The sequence below is a fragment of the Petaurus breviceps genome, unplaced genomic scaffold (assembly GCF_028583685.1).
Source record: "Petaurus breviceps papuanus isolate PSGF00001 unplaced genomic scaffold, PetGlider_PUasm1.0 128, whole genome shotgun sequence".
In the NCBI taxonomy this organism is placed as follows: domain Eukaryota; kingdom Metazoa; phylum Chordata; class Mammalia; order Diprotodontia; family Petauridae; genus Petaurus; species Petaurus breviceps.
The window spans coordinates 10,022,828-10,037,316 of record NW_027185664.1 but is presented as its reverse complement, the minus strand read 5'-3'; the positions used below and the strand labels follow the sequence as shown (position 1 = coordinate 10,037,316).

The 14,489-nt window shown below is 40.0% G+C and overlaps 1 protein-coding gene across 1 annotated transcript in view; it reads left to right on the top strand.

Annotated features, from left to right (window-relative positions):
* Positions 1-14,489, top strand: part of LOC138172113 (ras-related protein Rab-27B) — a 239,221-nt gene that overhangs the window by 86,863 nt on the left and 137,869 nt on the right. The window contains exon 3 of the mRNA XM_069101695.1: positions 8,244-8,338. Within this exon, the coding sequence (XP_068957796.1) occupies positions 8,334-8,338 (5 nt within the window). The 5' untranslated portion in view covers positions 8,244-8,333. The remainder of the gene's footprint in view (positions 1-8,243; positions 8,339-14,489) is intronic.

Here is a 14,489-nt window from a genome sequence, read left to right as displayed (position 1 = left end):
GTGCTACCTGGCCGCCCCTCTGGTACAAATTCCATTAAGACTACCTAATGCACTCCTTTGGACTTCACTGGAATCTCATCATCCTGTAAAGATCACAACCCTGACACTCACATGTCAGTGCCTCCGGGCCCCTGGGCCACCTTCCCCTTTGATTGGTGAGGGTGAAGGGTGGACATTGGAGAGGTCTCTCAGATACTCCATTTAAGGAGGACCCTGTAGTGGCCATGTCTTCACTTCTCGCCTGATGAGCTTCTCCAGACTTCATGATTCAGCCGCAGTGCTGGATTCCCTCCAAACCCTCTCTTCAGCTTCTTTTTATGTGTTGTCTCCCCAGTTAGATTGTGAGCTCCCTGAGGCTAGGCTCTTTTACCTTTCTTTGTAGTCTCAGCCTTAGCGCATTGCCTAGATCAGAGTAGGCAATTAATAAATGCTTATTGGCAAACTGACTTCAGGTAATATAAAATATGTCAGAAAATATCGCATGTAGGTGTCTTGGGATGGAAGTTGGGGAGGGAAGGAGTCGAATTAAGCCTAATGTAAGGAGGAAGGTACCTGATCTGTGCTTATAGATGAAAGAGAGAGGGCTTTTGAGGGGTATGGAGGGCCTATAGCAGGGGATCTTAGCCTTTTTTGTGTGTCATGGACCCCTCTGGCAGTTGGTAAAGCCTATACACACCTTCTCTGCATAATGTTTTTAAATAATTAAAGAGATTGTTAAATTCCAATCAGGAGTTAGTGAAAATAAAGATATAATTTTTCCTATCCAAATTTGTGGATCACCTGACCTCTATCTACAGACTTCTTGAATTAGCCCTAGGTCCTAGAACATGGTAATGACCTATGCTGCTGCAGATCAAATTCCAAGGAAAAAATCTGTCAGTGTCCACATGTAAACAGTGTGGTGTCATACAGTGAACATTAGCATTAGGCACTAGATCATTTGAGTTCTGGACCTGTGACTTAAAAACTCTGAGACATTGGACAAGTCCTGTAACTTTTCTGAGTTTCCTCATCAGTAAAATGAAGAGACTACTACCTGCCTTTCCCTGGCTACAAATAAGGATCAAATGGAATCACCTGGGAAGGTGCTTTATACACCAGAAAGTGCTATGCAAACTTAGGGAAGCCTGTGGAATGCTGAGGATCTATGCTTACAATAGATCTCGTTGGAAAATTTTGTGCTTATTATAAAGTCTAGCAGAAGTGGAGAGAATTACATACACAAAATGCATTACTCTTACAGTTTAAATCCATTATTATCCTATCCATGAGTTAGGTAGGTTCTTTTATATGAGGTGAGACTATAAAGTAATGTGACATTGTTTTTTAACCAACAGCAGTGAAACAAACATTTATGAATCACCTCCTCTGTGTCATACATTGGCTTCTGGGAACAATAATATGGATAAATATGACACAGTTTTTGCCTTCACAGACCTTACAATGAACATAAGGCATGTATATAAATAAATAAATCTGATAAGTACTTAAGAGGAGTGTAAAGTATTACAAAATCCAGTGAAGAAAGAATTCCTTATGGCTACAGGGATCAGACATGTCTTTGTGGAGGAGGCAGGATTTCAACTATTATGTTGGGAATGGGCAGGACAGGATTAAGCAGAGATGAAGAGGGTATTCCACGCCTGTGACAAATATGAAGAAATGCAATGGTGCAAGAAGTTAGAAAATGTACTCTGGGGGTGGTGAATAATTCAGGTTTATCACTGTAGGGTTTGTAAGGTGAAGTAGTGTGCAGTAAAGTTGCCCCTTTCTTCATAATTTTCTTGCATCCCTCTTGTTTCTCTTCCCAATTTTTCCTCTACCTCTCTTACTTGATTTTTGTTTTTGGAGCCGGGGAAGGTAGGGCAATTTGGATGAAGTAACTTGCCCAGGGTCACACATCTAGTTTTTTTGTATTAAGTGTCAGGTCACATTTGAACTCAGGTCCTCCTGACTCCAGCACTGTTGCTCTACTGACTGTGCCACCTAGCTGCCCCCTCTTACTTGATTTTTAAAATCCTTTTTGAGGTCTTCCATGCCTAGGGCCAATTCATATTTTTCTTTGAGACTTTGGATACAGGAATTTTGACTGTTGAATTCTGAGTTTGTGTTTTGATCTTCGCTGTCACCATAGTAACTTTCTACAGACAGGACCTTTTTCTGCTGCATGCTCATTTTGCAGCCTATTTCTTGATTTTTGACTCTATGATAAGGTGGGACTCTGCTTTCCAAGTGAAGGGGCCACTGTCCAAAGCTTCAGGGTTTTGTGCAGCTGTTTTTAGAGGTAATTCTGAGGACCTGTAAGTTTTCAGTGCTTCCAAGGTGGTATGATCTAGAAAGAGGTCTGGTTATCACTCTCCTGTATGCTGACTACAAGCACTCTTTTCCACCCCAGAACGATGACCAAGGGCCTTGCTCCCCTGAAACTATAAGCTCTGCTGCGTCAGTGCTCCTCCTCATCCTGGGGCTGAAACTCAGGACTGTGACCCAGATCCAAGTATGGGCAACGCCACAGGGTCCTACTCTGGCCCCAGGAAAAAGACCCCTATAATGTCCTTCTGATAAGTTGTCCATCTCAATGGGCTAAGAGGTCAGGAAACCACCACTACCGCCACTGATTCAGTTGTCCTCAAGGCCTGCTCCTGGTTTGCTGGGACCTGGTGTGTGCTGGATGTGCTCTACTCTCACTGTGGTGCGATAGACTCTTCCTACACACCTAAGTTGTCTTGGACTGGAAAATTGTTTAATTCCATCCTTTTCTGGGTTCTATGGCTTTAGAATTTGTTTTAAAACTTTATTTAAAGGCATTTGGAGGAGATCTCAGGTGAGTCCCTGCCTTTTCTCTACTATCTTGGCTCTACCTCTGAGATAAAGAGAGGTTGCCTAAATTTTTAACAGTGGCTAGCATATCATTTTTTTTAATGTTCAAAAGAGGACAAAGGGAAGGCCAGAAAGAATAAAAAACAAGAACAGGGTATAAGGATACAAGTTAATTCATTTTATATTTTAAAAGAAAAGCAAACTGAATAATGGAAATTTACAGCTTCTTGGGAAGCTGTTGGTGGGTTAATGAATAGAATAACGGGTCTGGATTCAAGAGGATTAAAGTTTAAGTCTGTCCTCAGACATAAGTTGTTTGACCCTGCGAACTACACTACCTGCTTCAGTTTCCTCATTTGTAAAGCGGAGATAATAATAGCATTTATCTCAGTATTGTTGTAAGGATGAAATAAGGTGAATTTGTAAAGTGCTTTTCAAGCTTTTAAGTACTATATAAATACTATTATCATTAATTATCTTTTTTTGTTCTACTATGAATATAAAATACCTATTTTATTTGATATGTGCTAAGTTCAGAATGGGCAGCTAGGTGGCATAGTGGAGAAAGCACTGGGTCTGGAGTCAGGAAGACGAGTTCAAATCCAACCTCAGACACTTACTATCTGTGAGACCCTGGGCAAGTCACTTAACCCTATTTACCTCAGTTTACTCATCTATAAAATGAGCTAGAGAAGGAAATGGCAAACCACCCCAGTATCTTTGCCAAGAAAACCCTAAATGGGAAACAAAGAGTCGGACATGTCTGAAAATGACTTAAACAACAAGTTCAGAAAAAAGTATAAAAACAATTAGATAACTTATTATACATTCTAAACTGTTTTCAGAGGTAGCATCATACAAAGAATAGAGTCAGCCAAGAGTAGGGAAGATCTGGGTTCATATCCTACCTCTGACACATGCTGGCTGTGTGAGTTTGGACAAGTCACTTAGGATTTCATTGCCCCAGGCAACTCTTTGAGAGAGTGTGCATTGGTGGAAGGCATTTTTTCACCTGAAATTTTCTGCACCAATAAAATCACAGGTATGGATGTAAAAAATATACATTTTCTTACCATCACCCTTCAGATTAATAGAATATATCTCTAATTTAAAGACAAAGGAAAACAAAATACCTTTATTTTTATTCATGTTAACATTTGAGAATGAAAAGTAGTGGAAAATCTTGTCTTGAAGAAATAAATTCCATTTCATGGTAGAGGTCAATGGGGGGTAGGTTAGCAAGAGGATTTGATGCATCTGGCAGCAGAAGACCTGGGTTTGACTCATGTCAAACATTTACTACCTGTGTGACTTTGGACAATTGCTTAACTTCTCTGGACTCCAGGCTCTACAAAATGTTGACTTTGGACTAAAGGGCTCCTCCCAGATCTAAATCTATAGTCTGTTCCCAGTATTGTAAGGAGGTGATCCTGTTGGTATTGCTTGTATACAGAAACACCCTTCACTTAATTGCTTTCCCATAGTCTTTATAATAAATCAAAATATAGCACAACCAATTTGCTTATTTTTCTGTAATTCACAATAGTAAGGAGCATTCAGCACAATTTACAGACCTGAAACTTCTCAATAGCTTTAGAGTAATTATTGTTTTTTATTTAAATTGCCTTTTAGAAAAGTGAAGCAGTAATTGTTAAGTGTTTCTAACTAGATGGCTCAAAATAATGACTTTTATTCTTTTCCAAATTAATATAAATTAGGTGGTTCTGAAAAATTGGGGAAAGTAATTATTTCAACTGTATTGGTGTAAAGCTTAGTGGATCCTCCAGGAAGACGGAAAAGATTTACTTCCCTAATACTTTAATAAAAGCATTAATCTGCTTTTTATTCATTGCTTATCATGCTTTTCTCCTTTACGATTTTTAGGGGCTTCAGGAAAACAATTACCATCTTTTTAAAAGTTACTATTATTCCCAAGGGACCTTGTTTGCAAGCTTGTTCATTGGTATTTTTGCTAGATGACCAAAGTCAACTCTGCAGTAAAAAATACTGCAAGAAGTTTGTTCACACAATTACTGACATGTATTTGTGAGACACACTTTGATAGACTGGGCTCCTCTCAGCAATGCAAGGTTATAAGACAATTCCAAGCGATTCATGATGGAAAGGGCTATCCATGCCCAGAGAAAGAACGACAGAGTGTGAATGCAGATTTTTGTTTCCTTCCTTCTTTCTTGTTCTTCACTCCATTGGTTATAGTTCTCCTTTACAATTTTAATAATATTTAATGTGAAAACATTTGTAAAGCCTATATTGGATTGCATGCCTCCATGGGGAGGGGGTTAAGTGGGAGGAGAGGGAGGAGGAGAAAATTTGAAAATCAAGGGATTGTGGAACTGAATTTTGTAAACTAAAAGTAAATAAATAAATTAAAAAAACTTTATTCACAATCACCAATATTGGGCAAAATGTGTTGAATTTCAGTTTAATTCACAAATGAAATTGTTCACTAATTTAATATAGGCATTAGAAAGAATTTTTTTATTGTGAAAGCGGTGGGGTATTGTTCAGACCTTATCATCTCTTCTCTGGACATCTTTTTTTTCTCTGGACATTCTCTATCATCTTTTCCCATTGCCTCCAAATTGTTTTTCTGCCTTAAATCTCTTCTGTTTCCAACACATCTTCTCTTCAGCTGCCAAAGTGCTATAATTAAAGCATAGGCTTAATCACATCAGTCCCTAGCTCAATAAATTAAAGGCCTTTACAGCCTGGATCCAACCAACCTTTGCAGGCTGATTTTATGTTCCTCCCCTCCATCCCTCTGTCCTGGGCACTCTTCTCTTTTCCCTCTATATTGTTTTACTTAGTGATCTCATCATCTCCCATGGATACAATTGTCTCTATGTTGATAATTCTCGTCATCTCCAATTTGTCTACCCTACCTTTTCTCTTAATTTTTGATCATCTCCAATTGCCTTTTGCCTACACGGGACTAGATTTTTCCTAAACATCTTAAACTCGACAAGATCAAAAATGAACCCATTATCATTCTTCTCCCCACTCCACTCCACCCCTCCACTGCTACCTTCCTAATTTCTCTACTGTTGTTCATGGTGTACCCATCATCTCAGAAGCCCAGGCTTGAAACCCCAGCGCCATTCTCAAATCCTCGCTATCTCTCACCATGCACCTCCAGTCTCTTGCTGAGTCCTGAATTCTTGTATGTGTCTCTCTTCTCTCCTCTGCCACTGTCACCACTCTAATGCAAGCCCTCATCACCTCAAATCTGGACTACTGCAATAGCCTGCTGATGAATCTGCCTGACTCAAATCTTTCCCCAGTCTAGTCCATCTTCCATTTATTTGTCAAAGTGATCTTCCTAAAACACAGGTTTGATTATGTCCCCTCCCCCCATTCACCCCCTCAAAGAATGCCAGCACCTTTCTATCATCTCCAGGATCAAATATCAAATCTTCCATTTGGTATTTTTTTTCTTTCTTTTTTTCTTTTTTCTACTTTTGGAGGGGGAAGGCAGGGCAATTGGAGTTAAGTGAATTGCCCAAGGTCACATGGCTAGTTGTGTGTGTGTGTGTGTGTGTGTGTGTGTGTGTGTGTGTTAAGTGTCTGAGGCAGAATTTGAACTTAGGTCCTCCTGACTCCAGGGCTTGTGCTCTATTTACTGTACCACCTAGCCGCCCCTTCCACTTGGTTTTTAAAGCCCTTCTCGATCTGCTCCCTTCTTGCCTTTCTTCTTACACTTTACTTGTCTTCACATACTCTATGATCCATTGACATTGACCTCCTTGCTGTTCCTTTCTCAAACACTCCATCTCCAGCCTCCAAGCATTTTCACTGACTGGCCTCCATGCCTCTCCCTCCTCATCTTTGCCTCCTGGTTTCCATGGCTTCCTTCAAGTCCCAGCCAAAATCCCAACTTCTGCAAGAAGCCTTGGGATTCCCCTTACTGCTGGTGTCATCCCTCCATTGATTATCTCCATTGTACTCCCCGCCTCTCTCTCTATAAAATATACATATCTATCTATCTCTCTATCTCTCTATCTATCTCCATCTATCTATATCTATCTATCTATCTATCTATCTATCTATCTATCTATCTATCTATCTATCTATCTATCTATCTATCTCTATCTATCTATCTGTCATCTATATGTCATCTGTTGCTGTCATTAGATTATGAGCTCCTTGAAAACAAGGAGTGGGTTTTTTTTACCTTTGTTTTCTCATTTCTTAGCACATTACCTGGAACTTAGTAGGTGTTTAATAATAGTATTTAATAATAAATGCTTGTTGATTTAAAAAACTCTATGGTCCAACCAATCTGGCCTCTTGCTTCTTCTGACACAGATTATTCCACCTCCTACCTTGGTGTCTTTGCATAGGCTGCCCAGGGGTGGGGAACCTGCAACCTTGAGGCTACATGTAGTCTTCTAGGTCCTTGGGTGAGTCCTTTTGACTGAGTCCAAGTTTTACAGAACAAATCCTTTTATGAAGGGGATTTGTTCTGTGAAGTTTGGATTCAGTCAAAGGGCCATACCTGAGTACCAAGAGGGTCACATGTGGCTTCAAGGCTATAGGCTCCCCACACCTAGGCTATTCCCATCCTCTTACCCCACACCTGAGCCACATTCCCTCATCACCTCCATTTTTTAGAATCCCTACTTCCCTTCAAATCTCCACTCAAGTGCCACATCCTATTTATGGCCTTTCCCAATTCCCCTAAAATACCAGTGCCTCTTTACAAAATTACTTTGTCTTTACTTTGTAAATATTTTGTACATATTTATATATGTACATGTCTTCCCTGGGACAACCTAAGCTCCTTGAGGGCAGGAACTGTTTCATTTCTTTCTTTGCCTCTTAAGTGTCTGGAACAAATAAGCACTTCACAATTGCTTATTGATTGATTGAATTCCATGCTTTTTTCCAGAATTTTTTTTTCTTAAAGTAAAGTTTCTTTCCTGTGTGGTTTGAATGGGATCCTGTGCCCAGAAAAATGCTCCAGGTCATTTCCAGAGCTACAAGTCTTTCCTTAGGTCAACAGTCATCCCCTCCATTAATCAGACAGTGATCAGACAACCCTTCCCAGGACCTAAGTTAGTGTCCATTTCAGTTCAGGAAATCTTTCAGCCTGGAAAAGATGGGACAAACATTAAGTCGTCGCTGGAGAGGCTCTGTATCTACCAAATGCTCATCGTTAGACCTTCGTTTTCACAGGCACTGTGGTGTGCAGAAGCAGATGGGCATCCAGGATGGTGCCAAGAGGAAGATTTTCCAACAGTTTTAGGAATGTTCATGGCATGTGTTCTTTGCAAAGACTCGGCAACAAAATCTGGTCATGTTAGCCTTAAGAGCTGTGTTTATTCCTTTTGGCTCATAGTTTCCTCTTGATTGTGCTGTGTTGTAAAGCTTCTTTTTTACTCATTTTTCCCTCTGCCATTTAGGCTTTTCATCTGTCATTCCAATTAGAGACCAAAGTGCAACAGAAGAGATGCATTTTCCAAAATAAGACAACCACGTTTCACAACCATGAAATGGGGTAAGTGCCTGGACACTCCTGAACGAAGCAGTTTAAATTCACTGAAATGGGAGGTAGGTTATGAGTTGTCCACCAGCACTGGCCAGTGACTGGATACCTGCATCTTCTCTTTATGTTTTCTAATGGCCAAATGGTGTTCACTTAAAGCCTTACTGTGTCAATTAGAGATTCAAACTCTGTGTCTGTTATTCCTGGGGGCCATCTCCATTGGTCCTGATCTCTATGGACCCAGACCGCTCTGGAGGAGAGTGAGGCTGGTGACTTTGTAGAGCCCTGCCTCACTTAAATCCAATTCAATTGCAAGTCATGGCATCTCCTTCCTGATGTCATGGTCCTCTTCGAGAATGAAGGACAAACAGCAACCACCACCTTTATTCTCAACAAACTGTAATCAAATGAGATCAAATTTGTAAAGCACTTAGTACAGTGTCCAGCTTAATAAACGCTTATTCCCTCCTTCCCTGTGAGCCTTCCATGTTTAATATTCATTAACGATGAGGTACAACACTTCTCCTTGGGTTTAACTCTCTTTTTATGAAGTCTGCCTAGACTAATGGATGCTTTTTATTTACTACATGCAACTTTCAGGCATTTCAATAGGTGTTCGTGTCCTGGGTAGTGACCTAACTTTTACTGATGAAAAAAAATTAAAGTATCATAGATTTTGAGCTGAACTGGACCTTAAATGTCCATGTTTTTCAGTTTACAGAGGAAGCTATGGAAGCCCAGAGAAAATTTTATATCCTAGGAACATAGATTTATAATTATAATGGACATTCAATCCCACCTCGTACAAATTCCTCACTTTACAGGTGAGGAAACTGAGGTTTGGAGAAGTTGTGACTTCCCCAAGGTCAAGTTAGTAAGTGGCAGAGTGATGATTCAAACCCAAGTCTTCTGACTCTAAGTCCGATGTTCTTTCCTTTGTGCTATGTGCCCTCTTTAAAAGATTATTTGTTATTTTGGCCTTTAGAAGAATACTAAGTACCCTGGGAATGGTGGGCCTGATGAACTGATGCATATACACCAAAATGATACTTCTGCTCCTTTCACATTTTTGTCGTTCAGTACTTTTTCAGTCATGTCTAACTCTCTGTGACCTTATTTGGGGTTTTCTTGGCAAAGATACTGAAGTATTTTGCATTTTCCTTCTCCTGCTTATTTTACAGATGAGGAAACTGAAGCAAAGTTAAATGACTTGCCCAGGGTCACACAGCTAGTACCTATATGAGGTCAGATTTGCACTCAGGAAGATGAGTCTTCCTGACTCCAGGCCTGGCTCTCTATCTACTACACCACCTGGCTGCCCCTCCTTTCCCACACGTCAAATCCAAACCACTATGTGTAAAAGAATGTACTTAATTCTCCATCTAGATAGATTGTAATGACCCATTGGAAGGAACAGAAACAGTCTCTTTATTCTGATTAATATAATTTGCAAGTTATGTGGGGTTCCCATCGCAGAAGCAAAGCACAAACTCCTCTGTTTTTTGTGTGTTGTTAGTTTGGGTGCCCACATCCTGTGCTTTGTATTGAGTCACAGTTCTTACAAAATGCTGGCTGTCCACGTAGATAAGCAAAGCGGTCAGCCACAGGTCAAGCACCGGAAACGCTGTATAGTTGGCATCTGACTCATTGGCTTTACAGGGAATTCATTACCGCTTGGGGAGTTGAACGGTATTTGAAATGCTGGCAAATGCTTGTGGGTGGTACATGTGGCATTGACTAGAATAGCTACCGTTCATGTGTGTGCACGCTCATGTCTCTATTTCTTTGTGCTTTGCTAGTCACTTTTACCTGAAATGCATATTAGTGAATTCAAGTTTGGCCAGGCCTTACCTAGGAAGGGAAAAGGTACAGCAGTTCTTGTCCCTCTTGAGCCCTATGGATCCTTTCCCTCGACTGCATTTTTGACAACTTAAACTGTACCAGACTCAAAATTATAATTAAGCAAATTGTCAGAGTGAAATCTTTCAAAATATTGCCACTTTAATTCAATCTCTTCCTCCTTCTTGTAAGGCCCAAATATATGATGTCAAAATATAGGCCTCATTTCATCCAATTCAGTGGAATATTTCTAACCTACATGTGTGACCTTGGTGTATGTCTGGGAAAGATGATGAGAGATGATTCTTTGCCACAGCTAAGCAAGAGGCAGCATGCATGGGACATCTGCTCCCAATGCTGCTAAACCGAAGGAACTCAGGTACAGTAGGCAGACACAGCTACTGGCAGGACCCACCAAATATGGCATTGGTGGTGAATTCAACCTTTTTCATTTTTAATACTAATAATTTTATTTTTTTCTTCATTTCTTTTTAAAAATCAGTTCACTCAATGATTTATCTATTTTATTGTTTTTTAAAAATAAAACCAATTACTAGTTTTATTTGTTAGGTCAATTAGTTTTTTTGTTTTTTGTTTTTACTTTTGGTTTAATTAATTTCTCCTTTGATTTTTTTTTGTGTTTGAGGATTTTGGATTTGTGCTTTTTCTAGTTTTGTTTTAGTTGCATGCCCAATTCATTGACCTGTTCTTTCTCTCTTTTGTTGATGTACATGTTGTAGCAGCAAGCACCCCAGCATCAGCAGGGTGGCTGCTCACACAGGTTCTTGGATCTGCTTTGATAAAGGAAAGCAAATCAAAAGGGGTTAACAAGCTTACTTTAATCAGTCAGACATATATCGTTTACCTTGGTCAGGGGTAAAAGGTCAGCACCCCGAACTTCAAAGTATACAGGCAGAATTATCAAGACATTAACAGATCAAGTAGACAGCTTTCCAAACTGTCCAACCATTACATCCATACCCAGTCAACATCTGGGTTTCCACATCTGGGTTTTTCAAAGCCAGGGGGGCCCTGGACAACGGCTTCCCAGAATACAGATCAAATCACAGAACACTTCTCAAAGTGAGCCCCCAAAACAATGCCTCACATCAGGGCTTTATATAGCTATACATCAGGGCTTATATAGCCTTCTCCTGGCTCAGAGAATGTAACAACCTTTTGGACCCACTGGCCAATCAAAAAGTATCTACTGAAAAACAAGCCTCCCACCCCAGGCTCCAGGTGCACCTCAGCCTAGGGGCAGGGAAGATCTTCCAAATTTGCATTCCCATTACACATGTTTAGAAATATAAAATTTCCCCTAAATATTGCTATGACTGCATCCCACAAGTTTGGGAATTCTTTTTAATGAAATTATTGGTAATTTCTATGATTTGTTCTTTGACCCACTCTTTAAGATTAGATTATTTCATTTCCACTTAACTTTTAATCTATATTTCCACAGTTCTTTATTAAATGTAATTTTTATTTCATTATGATTTAATTGCCAAGCTGGTAATTGTCTTTTGATAATTTTCTTCCTTTTCACTCAATTCTTTGCCTAAGTTTTCCTCTACCACTCTTATTTTACTTTGAAAATAATTTTTTTTAACTCTTCGAGGAATTCTTGTTGGGCTGGTGTCTGGTTTGCATTTTTTTTTTGAGGCTTTGCTTTGCAGTGATTTTGGCTTCATTGTCTTCTTTTGAGTTTGTGTATTGATCTTCCCTGCCACCATAGTAACTTTTTATGGTAAAGTTCTATTTTTTTTTTTTTTTTTGCTTTTTGTTCATTTTTTCCACCCTATTTCTTGATTTGGAATTTTATGTTAATGTTGGACTCTGTTCCTGGCATGGGATGTAGTGGGGGTACTGTCTCAAGCTTCAGGCTTTTTCACACTGCTGTTTTTGGAGTTTGTTCTGGGGTTTTGGAAGTTTTAGGTGTTTCCAAGGTGATGTGATGTTGGGAGAGGTGTGGCCACTGATCTTTTGATCTGCATTCTGGTCCTTCCCTAGGAAGAGTCCCTGATCCTTTCAGATTTCAATAGATATTGTTCTTCAGGGTTGCTCCCCCTTTGGACTGGAAGCAATACTGCCCCTCAGGGCTTCCATTCCCTCTACAATAAAAATGTTCCTCCCTGCCCCAGAACTATGATCCAGAAATAGGTTTAGACAATGTAGTTTCCAAACAGTGGTTCCTCAGGGTTTCTATTCCCTCTAGACTGAAAGTGTTCCTCTCTGCCCTTAAGCTATGACTCAGAAGTGGATATAGACACTGGAGTTACCAAATAGCATCTGGGGTGCCCTGTAGTTTCCTTTTGATCAGTTGCCAGGTCCCTTTACTGTCTCTGATTTAGGAGCTCCCAAACCTGATGCAGCTTCTGTCACCACCACCTGGTGTCATCAATGGCCTTTCATCCATGTAGGCTCTGTTTTCTTGTATTACAAATGTCTCTTTCTGGCATCCTAAATTGTGTTAGGCTGGAAGAGTGTCTCACTCTGACCTTTTATTGGCTCTGCCACCCCAAATTCCATTTGAGGGGTTATTTTTAAATTGTTTGGAGGCAAATGTGGAGAAGGCTCAGTTGAGTGCTTTTTCTACTCTGCTGTCTTGTCTCTGCCCCCAGGGTTTCTATTCTTTGACATATTTAGGCATGAGTATGAGTTTTATGAAGTCATGCCAGTGAATTGAATTTTCATTGCTTTTACAATGAAGATATTGTGAAGCAAGCATAAACTTTCCCAGAAGTTTCTCAGAAGATTAAGGGAATAATTTTTAGATGCTACTAAACTCTGACTTTGCTTTGTCAGTTTTAGGCCATGCAGAGCAGTGAAAACTGATCAAGATCTCTGAGAGAAGTGAAATCTGCCATTTTCCACAAAATGCTCCAGGAGTGAGAAGACCAGGATTGGCTCTCTCATTCAAACACTTACTGGCTATGTAACCTCGAACACTGATATGTTGAGATGACTGATACTCTATAAATATGAATTGTTATTTCATCAAGTCAATCTTCACTAATCTCCTTCACACACAGGAAGGTGCTCAGGGATTGAGAACCTCCTGGTTTTTGCTATTTACAAAGCTTAGGCAGAAGAAGAAATAATCCAGGTATTATTCAATCAGACTAAATTAGTAAGTCTTTATTGACTACCTCCTGGATGCTCAGCCTTGTGGGAAAGGCTATGGGTGTGACAGGTGATTGTTTGTTATTTGTTCTTGAAGAGGACCATGACATCAGGAGCATGATGCCATGACTTGACAGTGAATTAGATTTAAGAGATTGGGAAGGCTGTTCAAAGTCACCAGCATCACTTTTTCTGGAGCCATCTGGATCCAGTGACAAGATATAGATTTAGGATGATTGGAGATGGCCACCATGGCTATGACACAACAGAGCACAAGGCATAGAATGGCTCCTGCTCTCAAAACTTTATCATTTATTTTATTTTATTTGCTTTTTGGAGGGCAATTGGGGTTAAGTGACTTGCCCAAGGTCACACAGCTAGTTTTTTGTGTTAAGTGTCTGAGGACGGATTTGAACTCAGGTCCTCCTGACTCCAGGGCCAGTGCTCTATTTACTGCATCACCTAGCCGCCCCAAAACTTTATCATTTAGTTGGACAGACAAGGTCACACAAAAACCAATGTGTGAATCCTCATGTGTAAGTGCTAAATTCTGTGGTATTCATTTTGTTTATGACAAACTGTGAGAAGAGAAGAATTACTGTGGGCCAGAGTATTCTGGAAAGTATTCTCAGAGAAAGTGATACAGTATTTGAGATGGGGCTAAAAGGATGCATACCAGGATTTAGACAGGTAGAGTGGGGAATGGAAATGAGGGAAGGAATAATCTGAGTAAAAGTATAAAGGCGATAATTATTCTGTCTTAAGAAGACAGGGAATAAATAGCTTATTCTGATCTTAACAGAGGTTTTCTGTTAGGGAATGAGTAGTGTGGAATAATGTTAGATAAGTAGGGCCAGGTCAGCCTAGGAAAATCAGGCAGAGAAGTGATGCAGTACATGATAAGGTGACATCATAGATTTTTCAAGCAGATGGCTAACATGTTAAAATCATGGCTTAAGGATGGTCAGTCTGAGAACAGTTTCAAGATTGGATTGGTCAGGGGAGAGAATAGGATTAAACAAACCACCCAAGAGGGTTCTGGAGTAGTCCAGAATGAGGTGATGTGAGCTTGAAGTAAGGAGGTGCCAGTGCACCAAGGGGTGAATGTAATAGACATTTCAAGGAAGAACAGGTAAAGGAAGATGATTAATCAAAGGTGGATCTTAGCATTTCAAGATTTTTTGAGAAGAACGCATGC